Source organism: Syngnathus scovelli, chromosome 8 (genome assembly GCF_024217435.2).
Source record: "Syngnathus scovelli strain Florida chromosome 8, RoL_Ssco_1.2, whole genome shotgun sequence".
Classification (NCBI taxonomy): Eukaryota; Metazoa; Chordata; class Actinopteri; order Syngnathiformes; family Syngnathidae; genus Syngnathus; species Syngnathus scovelli.
In genome coordinates, this window is record NC_090854.1 from 2,364,475 (window position 1) to 2,386,883 (window position 22,409).

The window sequence follows — 22,409 nt, forward strand, 5'->3', positions numbered from 1 at the left end:
CAACTGTTTTTTTTTTTTCTGTCTTCCTGGGGGTCTGCTCAGGTAGTGTGGCAAATTTGAACAGGTTCCCTCATTCCTAGCCCAAGTTACAGGGTTATGTGAGGATATGTTCCCCCCCTGTAACTTGGGCTAGGAATGAGGGAACCTGTTCAAATTTGCCACACTACCTGAGCTACAGAAAAAAAAAAAAAAAGTCCCACCTGGGGAGGGTGATGTTAGGTTCAAAATCAGCTAAAGGATCAGCAGACAAAACCAGTGAGGCAGAATGTTGAGTCTTTTCTCACGAGGAGTGCATCCAGACTTACAGCAATCCGAATACACTAAAATTTGTTTACACTCCTCACTCTTTTTATTTAGGAATGCCCTACCTACAATGTGAGACTAGCCCCTGATAGGTGGGGGGGAAAGCGTGGGCTTTGTCTCATGAGAGAAGAAACGAGATTCTATGTGAAATTAGAAGTCGCAGACAGGATCCCATGAGAAACGAAAAGTGTGCAGGGACAAAATGCTATGTGAAACAAAGTAGTCATGTGAAAAGAGTGCAAAGACAAAATGACATGTGCAGACATCAACAACTTTCTTGGATTCCCAGAGGTGTAGAAGGTCAGGAAGCTCCAGACAGTATCGTTTGACTTGTTGTGGACTGGGTGATGTCTGCAAGGCGAAACAGCAAGCATTCTGTGCAATAACTTTATTAATAAGTACTCATTAGGGAACGCATGATAACATATATATACAATTTATCTAACAATTCCCCCCTGTTTTATCATAAGTTCCCGGAGAACAACTCATCACCCATATGGCCACTTCAAAAAGATTTTCAGCCAAGGGATCACATTTCGCAAGAACTAACTTACACTCAGGAGGAAACCAAGTCATAATCGGCAAAGCTAGGTTCAGGAAACAAACCGGACAGGTTCACCACAATAGAGTCGCCGACCGGGTCGTCACTAGAGAAGGAACCCGCGTCGATCGAAAGGTCATCCCTTTGGAGCAACGGGAAAGTCTCAGCTGGTGGAGAGATAGCAGTTGTAATTAGTCTGTTAGGGCGGCTCGGTGGCGCACTGGGTAGCACGTCCGCCTCACAGTTAGGAGGGTGCGGGTTCGATTCCACCTCCGGCCCTCCCTGTGTGGAGTTTGCATGTTCTCCCCGGGCCCGCGTGGGTTTTCCCCGGGCACTCCGGTTTCCTCCCACATTCCAAAAACATGCTTGGTAGGCCGATTGAAGACTCCAAATTGTCCCTAGGTGTGAGTGTGAGTGCGATTGGTTGTCTGTCTCTGTGTGCCCTGCGATTGGCTGGCAACCAGTTCAGGGTGTCCCCCGCCTACTGCCCGATGACGGCTGGGATAGGCTCCAGCACGCCCGCGACCCCCGTGGGGACTAAGCGGTTCAGAAAATGGATGGATGAATTAGTCTGTTAATTAGGGATCGGAGACAAGGGATGCAACAACATCCACACAAGGTCAAAATGGCAGAGAAAACGGCTATGGAGACCAGGGCAGAGGAAACCAGGGTGCGGTACTTTCCGAACACGTTCAACCAGTCCGTCCAAACCTCTGTGTTCACCCCACTGTGCTCCTTCATCTTCCCGTTCAAGGTCCGCAGGCCCTCAAGGGCCTGGGACAGGCTTCCGCCGGCTGCAGTATTATTCGGAATAAACGTGCAACATTGCTCACCGAACATGGCGCAGACACCGCCCTCCTTTGAGAGTAGCATGTCAAGGGCCATTCAATTCTGGAAAGCCATGAGGGAAGTAGCGGCCAGTTGGGAGTGGACCGCCTTGAAACCCGCCTCGGACCAGTTTCCAAGCCTCTGCACGTTGTAATGGACGTAGTTAATCCTGTCAACATTTTTGTTAATAGTACACCACCTGTCATGCGGTCGCGTTTATTTTTCCGTTTTTTGGTCTCGTCGATGTCGTAACTTTACTTCCGGTTTTATTTTGTCATCCCTTCCGTTTCAGTTCGTGTTTCCTTCCTCGGTGTTTGGTTGTCTTGTCTTCCCTGATCCCGATTGTGTGCACCTGCGTAATTGACACTAATTGTCAGCACCTGTGTCCCCGCCCTTTTGTGTGTATTTAGTCCGTGTCTTCCCCTTGTCTTGTGCCAGTGTGTCTTGCCTCGTCCCGACCACCAGCGATTCCTTGACGTCCGAGCTCTCAGTAAGACCCCTCCTTTTTGTCTCGCCACAGAGCGACGCCTTTGTTAGTGCCTTGATCCCCATTGCCTTTTTGTCTCGCCCCCGAGCGACGCCTTTTGTTAGTACTGTGATCCCCATAGCCTTTTGTCTCGCCTCAGTGCGACGCCTTTTGTTTGTACTTTTTGCCACGTGTTTTCCCTCGCAAAAGGCGCTTTGATTTGTACTTTTGATCAGTGTGCTTGCTGGAATAAATCCAAGAAAGAAGCGACTCTGCATCCGAGTCCTCCGCCTTGTCCCCAGCCTGACAGTACACACTGGCCAGACATGGACTCGGCAGAGTCGGAGCACCTGTGCGCCGCAGTGCGCTCCCATGCCTCACAGCTTGCCCAGCACCAGAAGCAAGTGGGCGACTTGGGTGAAGAAATCCGAGGACTCGCTAAGTGTCAAGAAGACTTCAGAGGAGCGGTCGCCACCCAAGTAGCAAAGCTGGGTCAGCAAATGCAGGACGTGCTCTCGCTCTTAAACGTGGGACCAGCAGCGACCTCCAGTACACCCGCTGCTTCCCCAGTTACTCCCCTTGCCATAGCTCCCATGACCGGCGGTGCCAGACTGGCTCCTCCAGAGCGCTACTCCGGTGAACCCGGCCTTAGCCGGGCATTTATTACAGAATGCGGGATGCACTTCGAGAGGTCCCCAGCAGATTTCCCCACCGAGCGCTCCAAGGTGGCCTACATGGTATCATACCTGACGGGAAGGGCCCGCACGTGGGCCACCGCGGAATGGGCCAGGGATTCCATCTCCTGTCACTCTCTCCCCGCTTTCATCGAGGTTCTGCGAACGGTGTTCGATCCAATCTCCGCTGACCGAGAAAAGGCTCGCCAACTCTGTCAGATAGTCCAGGGACAAGACACCGTCGGAGACTACGCCATCCGTTTCCGCACGCTGGCCGCGGAGTGCGGTTGGAACGCGACGGCACTATATGACATCTTCCTCCGGGGCCTCTCTGGATCCATACAGGATCAGCTAATCCCCCTAGACCTTCCCACCGACCTCGACGCCCTCATCGCTCTGGCTAGCCGCACAGACAACCGGCTGCAAGAGTGGAGGAAGCACCGAAGCAGGAACACCCCCGCCTTCATCCCAGTAGCCGGCCCTGCCGTCCTAGACGTTCACCACGCCAGGCCGGACGGGGATCGGCAGCGCCAGGAGCCAGAACCGATGCAGTTGGGCAGAGCTAAGTTAACAGAGGAGGAGAAGTTACGGCGACGCCGAGAGGGAAGATGCTACTACTGCGGTGAGCTCGGACACCTCCTTCTCTCTTGTCCAGTGAGGAGGACCCTGAAGGTAAGCGCCTTCTCTGCGGCTCTGTCCCCGGGGCGAGTGCTCCCCAAGGGCAGGATTACACAGTTGGGAAAAGAAATAGAACTTGAAGTACTAATAGACTCAGGAGCGGATGAAAGCTTGATAGACTGGGCATTTGCTCGCCGGTGGGGGGTAAAGACTGAGCTGCTGAACACTCCCGTGAAAGCTAAGGCAGTCAATGGACAGGCACTTTTTGAAATAACTCACATAACAGAACCAGTCTCGCTGTCGATAGGTCCCCACCAGGAGAATATAAGGCTACATGTCGTGACCTCTCCAATGAACCCTCTCATTCTCGGGTATCCATGGCTTCAACGCCACAACCCCGCCATAGACTGGGGATCAGGGGAAATAACGGGATGGGGGCCGACTGTCATGATTCCTGTATCAGGTCTAACCCGTGCGCTGTGCCTCCTGCTCTAGACGCGCAAACCCCAGACTTAACCGGGGTCCCTGCGTGTTACCACCCATGGGCCGAGGTATTCAGCAAGGCCAAGGCTACCTCCCTACCTCCCCACCGTCCGTATGATTGCGCCATTGAACTCCTGTCGGGTTCAACTATACCCAAGGGGAGGCTTTATTCTCTTTCGGGACCTGAAAAGCAAGCCTTGAACGAATATATAGACTCCTCCCTGCAAGCAGGACTGATTCGACCATCATCGTCGCCTGCGGGGGCGGGGTTCTTTTTCGTGGGCAAGAAGGACGGCACCCTACGTCCCTGTATTGATTATAGTCCTCTCAATCAGATCACAATCAAGAACCGGTATCCGCTCCCACTGATGTCGACCGTGTTCGACCAACTACAGCAAGCCCGTGTGTTTACAAAGTTAGATTTGCGCAACGCATACCATCTAGTGCGCATCCGGGAAGGGGACGAATGGAAGACGGGGTTTAACACACATCGAGGACACTTCGAATACCTAGTCATGCCATTTGGCCTCACCAATGCTCCCGCTGTGTTTCAGGCCATGATAAATGATGTTTTGAGAGACTGTTTGGACCGTTTTGTATACGTATATTTGGATGATATTTTGATTTATTCCCCGGATCTGAAGACCCATAGGATTCACGTCGAGACGGTGCTGCGACGTCTCCTTGCACACCAGCTATACGTAAAGGCCGAGAAAAGTGAATTCCACAAGAACACCGTATCTTTTCTCGGCTTCATCGTGGCCCCGGGCAAAGTTGAGATGGACCCGGCGAAAGTTAGCGCGGTTACGGAATGGCCTACCCCTGACTCACGCAGAAAGGTGCAGCAATTCCTGGGCTTTGCCAATTTTTATCGGCGGTTCATCAAGGGCTTCAGTGCTACGGCGGCTCCCTTGCACGCGCTCACGTCTCCTAAGGTCCCCTTCCGCTGGTCGGCGGAGGCGGCCTTCCATGAGCTAAAGAACCGCTTCAGCACCGCTCCCATCCTCACGCTTCCTGATCCGTCGCGACAGTTTGTGGTGGAGGTGGACGCCTCCAATCGAGGAGTAGGGGCCATCCTATCACAGAGAGCCAAGAGCGACAACAAGCTACATCCGTGCGCGTTCCTGTCTCGACGGCTGACGCCCGCCGAACAGAATTATGATGTGGGGGATCGCGAACTGTTGGCAGTAAAATTGGCATTGGAAGAATGGAGACATTGGTTGGAGGGTGCACAGCAACCTTTTTTGGTTTGGACAGACCATAAAAATCTAGAATACATAAAGTCAGCGAAGAGATTGAATTCCCGCCAAGCCCGCTGGTCACTTTTTTTCAACCGCTTTAACTTTTCTCTGTCTTACAGACCGGGATCCAAAAACATCAAGCCCTCTCCCGTGTCTACAACTCAGATCCAGAACTTAAGAAACCCGAATCCATTCTGCCTCCTCATTGCCTGGTGAGAGCAGTGACCTGGCCAATCGAAGGCCGGGTACAGCGGGCCAATGGAAACAAGCCACCCCCTAGTGGTTGCCCGGAAAACAGACTTTTTGTCCCAGATCAATTCCGATCCCAAGTCATCCATTGGGCTCACACCTCCAGACTCTCTTGTCATCCAGGCATGCGCAGAACCCTGTTTGTCATCCAGCAGCGATTCTGGTGGCCCTCCATGAGGGCAGACGTCAAAGAATACGTGGCAGCCTGTCCCGTCTGCGCTCGGAATAAGAACTCCCACGGCGCCCGTATGGGGTTGCTGCATCCCCTACCCATTCCTTCGCGTCCGTGGGCAGAGATATCCATGGACTTCGTCACCGGGCTTCCGGCCTCGCATGGGCGAACCACCATACTCACGGTAGTAGACAGATTCTCAAAGATGGCTCACTCTATCGCCTTGCCCAAGCTCCCGTCCGCTAGACGAACAGCCACAGTGATGATGGACCACATATTCCGGGTTCATGGGTTTCCGAAAGACATTGTCTCCGATAGGGGACCCCAATTCGTATCCAGGTTTTGGAGGGAGTTTTGCAGGCTCATAGGGGCAACCGTGAGTCTCACGTCAGGCTATCATCCGGAGGCAAACGGGCAGACGGAACGTATCAACCAGCAGTTGGAGACAAGCCTCCGCTGCCTGGTCTCCCAGAACCCCTCCTCGTGGAGCAAGAACCTCACCTGGGTGGAGTATGCCCACAACTCCCTGCCCACCACGGCTACAGGTATGTCCCCATTCAAGTGTGTGTATGGCTACCAGCCCCCAGTCTTCCCTGACAGTGAGCCGGAGGTGACGGTGACCTCGGCCCACGCCTTGGTGCGCCGCTGTCGTCGCGTCTGGTCGGCGGCACGGGCCACGCTGGTCCAACAGGGGGACCGAGTCAAGCGGATGGCTGACCGGAGGAGACGTCCGGCGCCCGTGTACCAGCGAGGTCAACGCGTCTGGCTGTCCGCCAAGGATCTCCCCCACCGGGGGGACTCCAGGAAACTGGCGCCTCGCTTCGTGGGTCCGTTCCCCATCGCCAAGGTCGTGCACCCGGCCGCGGTACGTCTCCGCTTGCCCAGGTCTCTTGCAGTCCACCCCACCTTTCACGTCGGGAAGATCAAGCCGGTTGTGGACAGTCCATTGGTGCCGGACCCTGCGCCGCCCCCGCGGACTGTGGGAGGTGGGACGGCCTACACCGTGAAGGAACTGGTGGACGTGCGCAGAAGAGGCCGGGGCTGGCAGTACCTGGTGGACTGGGAGGGTTATGGGCCGGAGGAGCGGCAATGGGTGCCGCCTAGTTATATTTTGGACCCGGGACTGTTTGAGGACTTTTATGCGGCTCACCCTGAGGCTCCTGGGCCGTCTGGGATCCGGCCCTGGGGGGGGGGGTTCTGTCATGCGGTCGCGTTTATTTTTCCGTTTTTTTGTCTCGTCGATGTCGTAACTTTACTTCCGGTTTTATTTTGTCATCCCTTCCGTTTCAGTTCGTGTTTCCTTCCTCGGTGTTTGGTTGTCTTGTCTTCCCTGATCCCGATTGTGTGCACCTGCGTAATTGACACTAATTGTCAGCACCTGTGTCCCCGCCCTTTTGTGTGTATTTAGTCCGTGTCTTCCCCTTGTCTTGTGCCAGTGTGTCTTGCCTCGTCCCGACCACCAGCGATTCCTTGACGTCCGAGCTCTCAGTAAGACCCCTCCTTTTTGTCTCGCCACAGAGCGACGCCTTTGTTAGTGCCTTGATCCCCATTGCCTTTTTGTCTCGCCCCTGAGCGACGCCTTTTGTTAGTACTGTGATCCCCATAGCCTTTTGTCTCGCCTCAGTGCGACGCCTTTTGTTTGTACTTTTTGCCACGTGTTTTCCCTCGCAAGAGGCGCTTTGATTTGTACTTTTGATCAGTGTGCTTGCTGGAATAAATCCAAGAAAGAAACGACTCTGCATCCGAGTCCTCCGCCTTGTCCCCAGCCTGACACCACCAACACAGGGCGGATTCAAAACCAGCTGCTATCTGATTCACCAGCTTATACTCATCCGGTACTCCTCTAGGAACACCAATGGCGTCTATGTAAGTTGGATTAGCCGCGCCCCGCCATTCGGCGTTTTGTTTCGTTCTCGGCCAGAATACGGGAACCACGGACTTAGCAAAAGATGTTAGATCATAAGAGGACATCGGTATCAAATGAACAGGTAGCAATAGGGTTACCAAATCACAAATTCCGGAGCTGTTGAAAGGCAACCTATCAAAGTTTGTTACTACTACACCAAAACCAAATATTTTGCACTACTACTGCACTTTGTCCGCACTACTGTTTCTGATTATTCATCTACTTTTCTACTAGTCGATTACTTGACTATGTTACTCGTATCTACCTCATGCACTGGATGGAGGTCTCCAATTTCATTGTACTATGTAGAATGACAATAAAGGTTTTCTGATTCTGTTTCTGATATCACTACGAGCAATGGGCAAAAAAGGGGCAGTGACATTGGTCATGGACCCACACCATGGAGTAGGTAGAGCGCCGAGCTTCTCACCGGTACCAGGTAATCTAATGCAAGTAAAATTACCCTTAGCTACATAGAACGAAAAAAAGGGGTTTATACTTTGTCATGGAGGCAACAGGGTAAACCTTATCACATTTAAAACAATCATGAGTGGGTGAAATGGATGAGTTTTACATTAAAGCAACAGCACACTTAGGAACTATATTTGCAGGTATGATTTTCAAAAGAGGTCTTGGACCCATGCATGCAATGCAACTGGTGTTAGCCATCTTCGCGGCCTGCTCAGCCAGAAGAAGCCAGTTGTTGGTTTGACCGCTTATTCCTGTGGAGGCTACAAAATAGCTCTCTACATCAGTGAGGAGCATACTTGTGATTTTTGCTCCTGCTGACAGGGTGTAATTATTTGTAACGGGACGGTCAGCGATCGACATTGTTTTATTAAGGCAAATAGCAATAGGAAAGCGAGGATCGATTCCAGAGGACCAAGCCCACAGTTGAAAACCCCAACAGGAAGTGTTAAACAAGGTGGCATTTGGAGGACGAATTTGACCATCAGGGAGTGTAAAAGTCAAAAGGAGGCTTGTGCCCTGATTCTTCAAAGTTACTCGTTTAGCAAACACAGGCTCTTCACTGGAACCAGAGAGCGGGGTGACCATTTCAAAACCTTTCAACTTTTCATAGGTAAAATAATAGAAGATGTATTAGGAGCCACAGTAAACATTAATGAGTTATTGTAAGTCCAAGACAAAAGCCATGGTACGCAAGTTGGAACGCCGACGGTTTCTGGAATACAAACAACATGATCAAAAGGGGATTTAGTGTCGCGCTTATGTCTAGCAATTTCTCCCCATGAGCCATATCGATTAGAATTAGCGTTAGTAGTTGCCTGAGAGAAGAATGTTCGAGGCTCATGGTACTCTATCCCTCCAAATAAAATAACCCCCGAAAAAAAATATAATGGTAACACAAACCAGCAAAAGCAACCAAAAGCACATGGTAGACTTTGCGCAGGCTACAGCCCGATTAAAGAACTCACCAAATGACTCTCTAATGCTCATGTTTTGGATCTCCTCAGAGTCAACACCCTGAGCTTCGGGTTGGTGTCTTGGAAATTGGCTTCTGCTAGCTTTCGTGTCAACCCTGGATCTTGGCACCAGGATCAGGCACTATTACCAGACTTTGCTCACCTTCCGTACTTAGGTTGGGTCTGCAGAGATCACCTTTTTACAATGAGATAAATGAATCCACGTGTTGCGTTCGGCTATTTTCAAAGCATTAGGTGTCGTGAGTAGTACCAAAAAGGGACCTTCCCACTTGGGTGAATGCCAATTCTTCCTCTTGATACTCTTGATCAAAACCCAGTCTCCCGGTACCACTTTGGGGTCTTCCTGCGGAGAAATGGGTTCATCATCAGTGTTATTGGTTAGATTCTCTTGACGTTCCAACATTTTTTCTCATGTAATCAGCTAACATGGCTTCCTCGGGGATCTCCCATGTGTTCTTGAACTGAGGAAGCCTGCAAGGCCTTCCAAACATAGTTTCATAGGGAGTTAGCCCTTTTGTACTTGTAATATTTATGTACATTTTGACCAGGTCTAAGCACTGAGTCCATGGTCGTTTGGTTTCTTCCATACATTTCTTTAATCTGTTTTTTATAGTCGCGTTAGATCTCTCAACAACTGATTGTGGACGATAGGAACAATGGTTCTTTAGATTTATGTGGAACATTCTCCCAATGTGATCTGATTTACAAAATGTGGACCATTGTCGCTGTAAATTTTTCTGGAATACCGTATCTTGGAATGATGTCTTTGCATAAGGCCTTTGCCAACGTGAGTGCATCAGCATGTTTGGTAGGAAATGTTTCTACCCATTTAGAAAATGCGTCTATTATGACCAAACAATATTCTTTCCCTTCACATTTATGTAATTGGATATAATCCATATGTATTGTCTGAAAAGGATACAACGGAGTCGGGAATTTCCCTCTGAGATCTTAAATTGCCTTGTGGGTTATGTTTAGCACAGATCAAACACGCTCTGCAAAATTGTTGTGAAAAAGCTGCAAAGCCGTATGTTGTATAAATAGCCTCAACTTGTTTCACCATACCCCCCGTCGAGACATGGGTGACCCCATGACTCGAAATAGCAGCCCATTTGAACAAGTTACGAGGCAAGACAGGTTTTCCCAAAGGTCACACAAAAAGACCAACAGTGTTTTTAGTTGCACCCCGTTTTTCCCAAGAGAGCCATTCCTGGGAGGGGCTCTGAGACTGCATGTCAAGCAGCATGTCAGGGGAGATGTGTGACATCGAATCATGAGCTGTGAGAGACGAGAGGACTTGGAGCAGGCCTTCTGCAGCGGCCTTCGCGGATTTGTCAGCAAAAGCATTACCGAGAGAAACAGGATCAGAGCACGCAGCGTGAGCAGCACATTTGCAAACCGCTATCTTTAAAGGCAGCTGGACAGCGTCGAAAAGTTGAGTCAGTAATGTGGAATGGGTGACGGGCTTCCCTGCAGAACTTATCATGCCACGGTTGCTCCACTGCTGAGTAAACACGTGCACTGTAGCAAAAGCATACTGACTATCAGTCCAGATAGTGACGGATTTGTTTGCAAACAATTTGCAGGCCCCAGTCAAAGCAATGAGCTCAGCGGCCTGTGCAGACATATTGGATGGCAGTTTAGCAGCCTCCAAAACCACGTCGGCAGTAACAATGGCATACCCAGTAAGGGTCACACCAGATTCATTTTTCTTAGAAGACCCATCAACAAAAACCACATGACCATCTGGCAGAGGCGTATCTTCCAAATCAGGCCGAGCCTTTGCAATTTGTTGGGCAGCATCGACACAATCATGGAATTCGCCGTCGTCAGGAAGGGGAATGAGAGTGGGAGGATTGAGTGTCTCACATCTTTCAACGGTCAGGTGCGGCTGAGACAGCAACATAGCCATGCAGGAAAGATGACGTGCAGGCGACAGAAAACTCACTCACTCACTCACTCACTCACTCACTCACTCACTCACTCACTCACTCACTCACTCACTCACTCACTCACTCACTCACTCACTCACTCAACCACACAGGTGTTAACTAATTCGCAATTGCATTGCAAGCAATTTAAACTCTAATGGAATATGTGGATGTCCATATCCGTTTCATCAAATTCCAATCCAACTTTACTTTCGTATAAAGCACAGGTGTCAAATTGTGCTTCATATTCATGTGCCATTACTCGAATTGCAAATTATCTTCACTTTTAGTAATATGTTAAATTTTAAATATTGGGCCAGTTTGTACTTGTCCGATTTGAAAGCGAGGTACTCGTCAGCTTGTTCTGCAGCTCCCACAATATGAGGAGCTCACACATCTACTCGGGTATGACAGTCATACCGGCCCTCCAAAAGAAGCCATGACTACACTGCGGCCCGCGAATAAATGAGTTTGACACCCCTGGCACAAGGGATAGCCTTCTCATAGATCAATCGCGCATCCGAAATCATGCTTTTCCTCCTTTGAAGCGACTATGTACTTCAAACCCAAACGGCACCATTTTATAGGGAAAAAATGTGTCGGATTTATTCGTTGTCGACATAATACTGGTCGCAAATTTGCATGTAGAGCATTTTTGAGTTGTTGATCATAGACATCAGTTGAACACTCTTTCTGGTCTGTGTCTAAAGTCTTCAAACAACTTATCTTGTTTTTGTTTAGTTCGGCCAATGTCTGTGTAATTTGCTCTACGTTCGAATTTTATTTTTATCCTGCCCAATAGTTGGTCAATTTGTATTTGTAATGGCACCCCGTTATATTCCAATGGACGGCCCTGGAGATCAAAAGGACTCCAGGTGCCTTTAACGCTTGCCCAATGTTTGGTTAAGGATGCCATGAAAACCTGTTGTACTTCATCACCTCTCAAATTATAGGAAGCAATGAGTTGTTTAATTCGGGGTACAAAGACGGAAAGGATGGTTCGCTTTGCCGTGCCACAACATCTGTCTCTGTAATTTAATCATTTTTCTCATTTTCATTCATCACATTCTCAGCTGCGGGTCTTAGCGAGCTCGCGCTGACACTGTGTCATCAAGTTCTTTTTTATCTTTTCTTCGTCCTCCTTATCTTTCAATTCTCCTCTCATCTGGGAAAATGAGAATATAATTTTGCTTTTTAATTTTTAATTTTAAGTCTTGCAAAATTGCTATAAATTGAAATTGAGATAAACTGTTAAATATATCTTTAAAAATAAACAAACAAAAACAATCTATGCTCCTGCAGAGACTCTTCAAAATGGGACCCAAATGTCAGATTACAAATCAACCCTCCTCCTTCACTCTCACATTTCTTTTTTTTAGAACAGTCTACTTAGCTAGACACTGTCATATCATACTAAATAATAGCCTGGAAATTAAATATAATGTTGTTGCTGTGGTCCCTCAAAACATGTGACTAGAATTTGGACAATTACTAACCCCCATCAATCGACAAATTATCTCCTCACTAAAGTCCCAGCCTGTTAACCTATCTGCATCAAGAAGACATTTGCAATGCAGGGGATAAGAGAATAACAAGGAACACCTTAACAATAAACAAAATAAACCCAAACCACAATCAAAACCAAATAAACTAGGCCCATGACCTATGTAGACCAACAACGTGCAGAGAGGGGGTCAGTACTCCAAATATTTCCCCATTAAAATTTAAGCCTTTTTGTGTAGAGCACCATTGATTTCTAATCATTGACCTAATTTTATCCTTAATTCAATCCCAATCACGAATGCCCACTACTTAATACTTTACTTGGTGTCCTTTTGATAAAAAGTGCCCCCCTTGCAATGTTGTTTTTAACTCTAAGTGATTCAAATCTTTGACTTGTCCTTACATGTGTCCTTGTATAGTCTTATGTCATAACCAATCAATAATTCCTCCTAAATTTAAAATCTGCAATCATAATTTAATTTTATCCAATTCTACAATGTATGTTCTCTTTTACTCTCACATTTTTATGAGGGCTGGGCACTCTCCTCGTTGGACGAGTTTCTGACCACAACCCTCAGATTATTCTATCATTTCTAATTTTTACATTTAACAATGCAAATCTGATAAACCATTGTCTAGCACACCGTTTTCGTGCACCAATTTAACGCAATTCCAACCTTTATAACGAACTGCTACACAAAGACAAACATACACAGAAACGAACACACGGGCCCACAACATAGACATGACAATCTTCCCAGCTGATAACAAGGGTGGGGGGAGCAACTGAAGTGCGGAGAGCCTCGCCACCGCCACGTCGCATAATGCAACCACCTCTGTCCAAAATATGCATTTGTCAAGATATTTTATATTTTCGGTGTCGACCGCTTGCATTTTAATTCATGTCGGGGTAGCGGCCTTTGTTTGTTATTTGATTTTTCATGGTTTATTTCTCTAAATTTTGGAGTTGGCAATTCGAATGGCACCTACAGTGCCCTAAAGCCAATTTAATTCACAGGACAGTGGTAAAATATTCAATAAGTGGTAAGTCTCCTTTCCTCTGCTTCCACACAAAGCCACTGTTTACAATCCTGTGAGTTTTATACAAAGGAGAGCTCAAATGAGATCACTCTCAGTCAAACCATACACACACAATGCGCACTCTTATCGTCTCACAGGCAAGCAGGGGAGTCCGCCCTCCCGTGGATCTTAACAAAATCTAAACTCTTTAACCTTCCTATTGTGTAAGAAAAACCCTATTTTTGCTTTTTCCCTAAAGCCGATATAAAACCTATCTTTTCACGGATAAAGAAGCCAAACCAGCTAAACAAGAGTTAAGAAAACACCACAGATGGCAGCAGAAAGCTAACACATTAGGAAGGTTAATTAGGAGGCCCACGACACCTCAGCGGAATTTAACTGCTCCAAATTACCTGTACTTCTTTAGAAAACAGATGGGTCCGCTCTCCCATGGAATTTAACTGACTTATCAGTCAGGGGACTCCATCATCCCAACGGAATTTACTGTTCCTAATTGCACTTGATAGGGTCTAGAATTGTCAAGGTTTTAAGTGACCTCTTGTCACTGCACTTTCATTACTTTCAACAGAATCAAGATTCGTACTCACAGTCTGCTGGGCCTTCTCCTCGGATGATCTCGTCAACCACTCCGGTGTCCAACCGACTGATCGAGACAGCCCCGTGAAAAGGGTTTCTCTATCTATATGCCTTGGCCAAGGACTTGTCCTGCGTCGAAAAGTCGGCCGGAACCCCAAAATAGGTCTATTGAGACCCCGGAACGAGCCCCCAAAAATCTGTTAGGTTCAAAATCAGCAAAAGGATCAGCAGACAAAACCAGTGAGGCAGAATGTTGAGTCTTTTCTCGCGAGGAGTGCATCCAGACTTACAGCAATCCGAATACACTAAAATTTGTTTACACTCCTCACTCTTTTTATTTAGGAATGCCCTACCTACAATGTGAGACTAGCCCCTGATAGGTGGGGGGGAAAGCGTGGGCTTTGTCTCATGAGAGAAGAAACGAGATTCTATGTGAAACTAGAAGTCGCAGACAGGATCCCATGAGAAACGAAAAGTGTGCGAGGACAAAATGCTATGTGAAACAAAGTAGTCATGTGAAAAGAGTGCAAAGACAAAATGACATGTGCAGACATCAACAACTTTCTTGGATTCCCAGAGGTGTAGAAGGTCAGGAAGCTCCAGACAGTATCGTTTGACTTGTTGTGGACTGGGTGATGTCTGCAAGGCGAAACAGCAAGCATTCTGTGCAATAACTTTATTAATAAGTACTCATTAGGGAACGCGTGATAACATATATATACAGTTCATCTAACAGGTGAAGTCTGGGCATTCCTCCTAAAGCTATATAAATATATATATACACATACTATATATACTGTCAAACCTCGGTTTTCGACCACAAAAGGCGGTTCGAGAAGCAAATCATTCGAATTCCGAATCTATTTTTCCCATTACAAATAATGGAAGAAAATTTAATCCGTTCCAAGACATACAAAACCCGCATTTTTTAAGCATTTTTTCATTTGCGCATTTTTGTCCGATCGCGCAACTGCAGCGCACCGCCGAACGCGCAACCGTAGCGTGCCGCATTATTGTGACAGAGCCGTCGCTGAAATTTCTGATGTACTTTCCCAAATTTAAGTGGACCTCAGTGCGCAGGGAGCTTAATTTGCTTAATGCTCACTGTCGCATTGCTTTAAGAGCGTCTTTGTGTTTTAGGATGACTTTACTGCTCTCACTTCCTTTCTTTGGAGGCATGATTAGGGGTTAATACAATCCTCAAAGTAACAAAAATACAATAACGGGTTTTCTCGAGTCCTCTCAGCTCATCTCGCGAGGTTCGACCCCCGAAATTTGCTCGACAACCGAAGCAAAAAAATCTCGAATTTTTCGTTCGAATTCCAATTTGTTCGAGAACCGGGACGTTCGAAAACCGAGGTTTGCCTTTATATAAAAAAATATAAATTTTGTTTTGATAAAGGGGTGAGAGCTAAAAATCTATGCTTCTCACTCCTTTCCGTATGTCCTTTTTTTCTTTTTATTCTCTGTGTGTTTATTTTGCTTCCTCAATTTAATTTGGTTTTATGCAAGGACTTTATCTGATAACAAACAGGAAGCTCGGTACTTTTTGTACATTTGAATATTCTGACTAAAATTGTCAATCAATCAAGGTCTAACCCCCATCTCCAAGGTTGCTATTCTTATACTCCTCTTGCCTGCCCTCCTTCAAGGTCTGCCAGGTCGGATCAGCATCTTCGCCCACCATCGAAGCCAACACACCACCAGGTTGTGATCAATTGACAGCTCCGCCCCTTTCCCCATCCTAGTGTCCAATACATACTGTCGCAAATCAGATGCCACAACTACAAAGTCGATCATCCAACAGCAACCTAGGGTGTCCTGGTACCAAGTGCACATATGCACACTGTTATGTTTGAATATGGTGTTCATGGACAACAGACAATCCGTGACGAGCACTGAGGTCCAATAACAAAACACTATTTGGTTCAGATGGAGGGCCATTCCTCCCAATCACCCCATTCTAGGTCTCACTGTCATTGTCCATGTGAGCATTAAAGTTCCCCAGCACAAAAAAGGAGTCCCCAGTGAGAGCGCTCTCCAGCAAACCCTCCAAGGACTCCAAAAAGAGTCGCTACTCTGAGCTGAGCAACATGTGCCCTTCACCCAATGGCGGAGGGCCTCTCTTCGTGGGCAACTCCAGTGTGGAAGAGAGTCCAGCCCAATTTAAGAGGATGAGTACCAGAACCCAAGCTGTGTATGGAGGCAAATCCGTCTGTCTAGGCTGAACTCTTCTGCCTCACACAAGCTCGAACCTCTTCCCTGCCAGAGGTGACATTATACGTATGTCCTTAGCAGTGACGTGCGGTGAGGTTCATGACTATTTTAATTAAAACCCCATATCAGCAGTCTTCACACATAAAAACACTCAATAAGGCACACTGCTCTAAAGTCCCGTTGTCCGAATCAAACCTTTTAACTCCGGAGATGGTCTACCTTTACTGATGACCTCCTGCTTCGACCGAAAATCCATAGTTGAAAATTGTTTGAGTTCGAATATGTAATCCTCCATTGTAAAATGAAATGCAAAAACGTAAAAAAAAAAAAAAGAATATAAACTGAAATAAATGATCGACTGCTCAGTTGTTCACTGTAAATTTGAACTGGAGATCACTTATTCTAGAGGTGGGCGCCTGAAGCATCCCGGGATCACTAGCGCTCCCTGCCATAAGGCTGGAGAACTTTCTTTCGTTGCCTCTGTTGGGTCGCTTTTCAAAGCAGTTTTGCTCATCTAAAGAAACACGACGTTACAGACAGATGACAAAAAACACTAGATGCTATATACATCAGCTTAACTACGGAAATTTGTTATTAGTGTTTGAACACTTAAACAGCGACATAGAGACAGACAGCAGTTCAATCTAACTACATAGCCTGTCAGCATCGGCAGCCGTGTGATTCTGCAATCCTCAGAGGAGGCAAGGCAGGACGTTGCCTCCTCCAAGCGACTCGTCTTCGGTTTTAACTATAAAAATTCAGTGATTTTGGTTCAAAATGATACAAAACTACTGAAATTAAAAAGAAAATTATGTTATTTATAACATTTATAATAAAAACAATTTAATGAGCATGACAATTGAATTTGTTTTTTCCCCCTTTTTATGATGGCAGGGGAGGCTCGGCCTCCCTTGCCTCCCCTGACCACACGTCCCTGGTCCTTCGAGATAACTTCTGTAATTGGCTGCCACCCAGCTCACATCGCACCTGACCTCTTTGCCACATTGTCCTCTAAAGTACAGTACAGTACACTAAAGCAAAAGTAGTTAATCATGGCTGATAATACTATCAACGAGATCATTTTCTTGAAAAGGATTGGAGGTTAGAATTTACATAGGACTAAACAGAATTATGATGTAGGCTATAAAACAAAAAAAAAGCTTCCCGTCGATAGATGACCACTAGCCAGTGTGAGTGAAGCCACATTTAAATGAGGGGATCCCTTGTTAAACTGGCAATGTGTATTCTCCTAGAAACCTGAACCACAAAAGAAACACATTTACACTTGCTCACTCAAGAGGCTGTAATATTATATTATTATACTATATACACTATTATTAGTGTACTAGTGAAGGTGAAAAATCATAATGCACGTTTTGACTAAAGTAACTGCTTCCGTGCTTGGCTGGTGGCAGCCACATTGATGGCAGCTGCTGATATGCTTGCAGCTTGGAGTAATTGTTTTAAAGCACAATTCACAAAAACTGCAGTCATTATAATGGTGGAAATGGTGTGATAGATTATGAAACGTTTGGTTTTATTTGACAAATGCGGGTCGTGAAATCTTTAGAAATGCTGCGCTCATGTGGGGTGGGATGTGATGCTATTGGCAACCCTTAAACAACAGCTTATTGTCTTTTTCAACCAATGGAACTGCACCATATCTACATTCAGTCATGAGCACTGTCCACTGATTAAGTTTATTTTATTCCTTAAATACAGAATGCAAATACATATGTCCTTCACAGTAGCCTGTGAGGTGTCCTTCCATGCACATCATGAGGGAGAACCAGTATACAACTTTTGAGTCCATACACAAATCAATTCCACATTTAAAGTGTATAATACATTCAACATGGATCTCTATAGAATTCTCCACAGGAAAACTCCACAATACGGGTCCAGGTATCCTGAAACTTCAATGGGTCACATCTGTGTTTTCACCGGTTGCACAGGCCAGTGTGTCAGAAGCCAAGATGGATTCATCCATGCTTCTTGAAATGTAGTTAGACGCAAAGCTACACGAGCAAGTAAGGTTGCATGAAAAACATGGAAATATCAGTAATAAAGACGTTTGACTAGAAAGGACTGGAAGTGGATAATGAACCACGATGAGTTCTCTCTCTCCCAGACAGTACACCCCAAAAACTGCTGGGATCAAAATTGGACCCTGGAAGGTGGGTCAATTTGGGTTTTATATTATAATAATGAATGATTTATCCAAAATTATTGGTCTCAATAAAGATAACCCTTAATACTTACTTCATATTGTGCCTAACCATATTGCAGCCAACCTCCAGTAACTCTCCTCAATCAGCCGACGATTTCATGCATGTTTTTTACTCAGAAGATTCAGCTAATTAGGGATGAGATTATGGACACCGCTCCTAAAACCCAGTCAAAACCTGTGATTAGGCCTACTGAATTTCATATTAAGGCTGACAATCATCTGACAAACTTGACCCATTTTAAAAAGTGGCCCTTGAAAGCCTTACACAACTGGTTAGTGTGGCAAAGCACACAACTTACAACCCGCTTCCTGGCAAACTTGTTAAAACTATTTCAGATTTTAGGACCTTTCCTCTTAAATACCATTTGTCACCCATGTCAGGCACTATGCCAACAGCCTTTAAGACCACTACTATTTGACCAATACTTAAGCGACCAAACCTCGACCCTGAGTGTCTCAGTAGTAATTATAGGCCGGCTTCAAAGCCCCCGTTCATTGCAAAAATCCATTTTCAATAGTAAAAAGTTAATATTTGGTCTCCAAAGAATACTTATTATTTTTCATGTACTATTAACACATTTAAAACCATTTTACCACTTGCTGTCTACTGGAAATCATATCACATGCGCTCAGATAACATCACATAGTTCTGGGAACAATGATTCAGACTCAAGTAATGTGGACCAGTACAAACTTATTTATAAAAATTTATTTGTCAGAATTCTGAATGTGCTATACAAACATTAGTTAAAATTAAACACTTCTGGAGCGCTAAGACTTGATATTGTGCTTAGCTTAAAATTTGCTATTTTTTCAGCTTCGCAATTGTTTTTGACAATTGTAAATACAACCATAATGCCAATGACTACTGTGAACCGTAAAACAGGACACGACAAATAAATGCAGATGAATAAAATGTTTTAAAGTACAAAGTAAAAAAATACATCAACTTACGACTGAACTAATTTAATACTAACAGAGTCATGGTCAAATGTACATGGTCTGTTTGAGGACACCCGGTTTCCATTAAATTTTCTTTAACGTCGCAGTAGCACACAACATGATCGCACTATAAATATAGAGCATGGGGAATTGGCCTGTTTGATTTGCACATTCACGTGAAAAGACTGCAGTTACAATTTGAGGTTGAAGAAAAAAAAAAAAGGTTTGTATCTACAGTATTTCAAGGTTAGGATTTCAAAAAAAATCTGATGCAGTAGGCCGTCTTCTTGGCGTACTTTTTGGAGTACTCAAAACCCTCTTCTTGTTGGCCTTTGGAGTCTTCTTGATGTTGTAAAGTGGCATGGGAGTAGACTTTAAAACCCCAGATTTGGGTTTTTGTTTTGGGTCAAAGGGGACTTTGGATAACCCCTCTGGGCTTAGTAACAGGCTGCGATCATTCTTCCTGAACTCTGCAACATGACAGTAAGCAACAATGAAGCAGACTATCCACTGACAAACAAACTTGGCTTCCACTGACAAACAAACTTGGCTTGTTAAGAAATTATTAGCCAGAGCAGCGACCGCTATGAGGTCCCTACTGGTTTTGCAGAGATTATTATTAGGGGCAGAGAAGTTTTGGCTGCAAGGTGCCTTTTGTTTCTGTTGAAATAATTATTATTAAAGCCCGAAAGGCGATCTCTGTAAAGTCCCTATCGTTTGTGTAGAAAATAAAATTAAGGCCTGAAAAGCGATCGCTGTGAGGTCTTTGTCGTCTTTGTAGACATTGTTACAAAGTTCGTGAGTTTTTGCAAAGCGCTGTTGCCGTGGCTGATTTATTTGATTTTTTGTGATGTAGACATGAGAAAAAAATATATAATCTGGAAATATTGTTTGTGTGGATCCCACCGTAGGTTTAAGTTTGTTGACTGACTGTTTTTATTGTGAAACACCCTGTAGCTTTGTTTCACAAGGTACTATACAAATAAAGGTATTACTATAGAGTTTCTGTTGCTGTTGGATCTGGAAAGAACAAAACGGGCTTAAAAGACTAATTTTTCATTAAGAACTTTAAGATGGAAGGTTTGTGCATTTTCATTTTTTTTTTGAAAATCTATTAGTTATTAGTGGAGTATGGGCATATTCAAAGAACGCGCCCTCCGTTATTTTGTCAGGTAATTTTTTTTTGAATTTTTAAGATTTGTTAATTTCGATTTTTTAATTGTGATAAACTACTGTTATTGAAAGTGGATAATTAATAATTGGTATAGTGTTGAGGCCTAAAAATATATACTTTAGGGCTGTCACTAATGCGTTATTTAAATTAATCATGCTGCAAATAAAACCGCTATCAAAATTAACACAGTTTATCGTGAGTGTCAAGTCAATGCGCAAACCTGCGGTGCCTCGTCACTTGTTGCGCTGCAATAGCCTCCCCGAGTTTGTACCACTTACCTAAAGTAAGCACTCTCTGCATGTCAGTCTATACTCTGAGGAAATGCCTGGCCACCAATACGTAGGTAACTAATAAAACATCATGTTTCGCTTCATGGCAGAAGGAGGTTGGCATCACTCACTAAAATGTAGTTTGAAGCCAACATGTGCCAACAACTCATCAATCAACACACCTATTTCAGTCGTGGTGCAAGTTTTACCAAGCGATTTGTTTCTAACAAACAAAATAAGATTTAAAAATAAGGTAAAACACACCAACATGCACACAACAAACAACTTTTCATTTTGGAATACGAAATACCGTATTTTCCTGACTATAGGTGGCAGCTTTTTTCATAGTTTGGCCGTGGGTGCGATTTATAATCAGGAGAGACTTATATGTGAAATTTTTAACACATTATGACGTGATCATTAACACATTACTTACTAGTATAGTTGATCACGTCTTATGTTATTTTCACTTTAAACCGCATGAGGGCGCACTTGGCCTGTGGAATAATTGGAATCGCAACTGACAATGAGTCTGACCTCAGTGCCGCATGTACTTCCGGAGTAAGCAGCAGTGTTGTTTATAAGTGACACGGAGGACGAAGATTTGGATGGATTTAATGATTTGGAGTGACACGGATTGTTCGATAAAATTGTTATTTATGTTATAGTCATTTGATATATAGTTTATATATAGGTATATAGGTCTGGAATAATTGGAGCTGCAACTCAGGATGAGTCCGACGTCAGCGCTGCATGTACTTCCAGAGTCAGCAGCGGCGTTTATTTTAAGTGACGCAGAGGACAAAGATTTCGATGGATTTAACGATTTGGAGTGACACTGATGGTTCGATAAAATTGTTATTTATGTTATAGTTATTTGATATACAAGTTACATAGGCCTGTGGAATAACTGGAACCGCAACTGACGAGTCTGACGTCAGCGCCGCATACACTTTCGGAGTCAGCAGGGGCGCTGTTTACAAATGACACATAGGACAAAGATTTTGATGGATTCAATGATTTGGACTGACACGGATGGTTTGATAAACATGTTATTCATGTTGTAGTTATTTGAATAATTGTTAATATGTTACATCAGGCACATTCTCAGTTCCTTGTTTGTGTTTATGTAAAGTTACCATACCGTATCGTTTAGCCTGTTGTTGCCTATCCATGTCTGTTCTTGGTGATGGATTTTGTCAAATAAAGCTGCCCCAAAATGCGACTTGTACTCCGGTGCGACTTATAGTATGTTTTTTCTTCTTCTTTATTATTCATTTTATGGCTGGTGCGACTTGTACTCCAGAGCGACTTGTAGTCCAGATAATACGGTAGTTATGTACATTATGGGAGAAATCATTTCCCTCAGTCATCTGGGGGAGTCACTCATGCACGTCATGTTTTTTGGGTCATGTTTTCAATGTTGACGTCGAAAGAGACGTTCGTATTTCCAAGCCGGTACTACAGTATAATAGTATTAAGGTTTGTTGTGCAGTACATAGTAAACAAAGTGTTTTCTACTGGAAAAATAATTAAAAAAAAGATCAAAATCAAATAAACATTTGGAGTGGCAACAGGCTGTGTGAGGCAGAAGTGCAAC

The 22,409-nt window shown here is 45.1% G+C and overlaps 1 protein-coding gene across 2 annotated transcripts in view; it reads right to left on the reverse strand.

The window, feature by feature from the left end:
• Positions 1–1,086: 1,086 nt before the first annotated feature.
• LOC125973191 (ribosomal RNA processing protein 1 homolog B) overlaps positions 1,087–22,409 on the reverse strand; it is an 88,761-nt gene continuing 67,438 nt past the window's right edge. The window contains exon 16 of one of the 2 annotated variants that reach the window (XM_049727067.2): positions 1,087–9,269. In XM_049727067.2, coding sequence (XP_049583024.1) covers positions 9,157–9,269 — 113 coding nt within the window. In that variant the 3' untranslated portion in view covers positions 1,087–9,156. Of the gene's footprint in view, positions 9,270–19,118; positions 19,837–22,409 lie in introns of those variants that run through there. The other variant, XM_049727066.2, reaches the window with a different exon arrangement.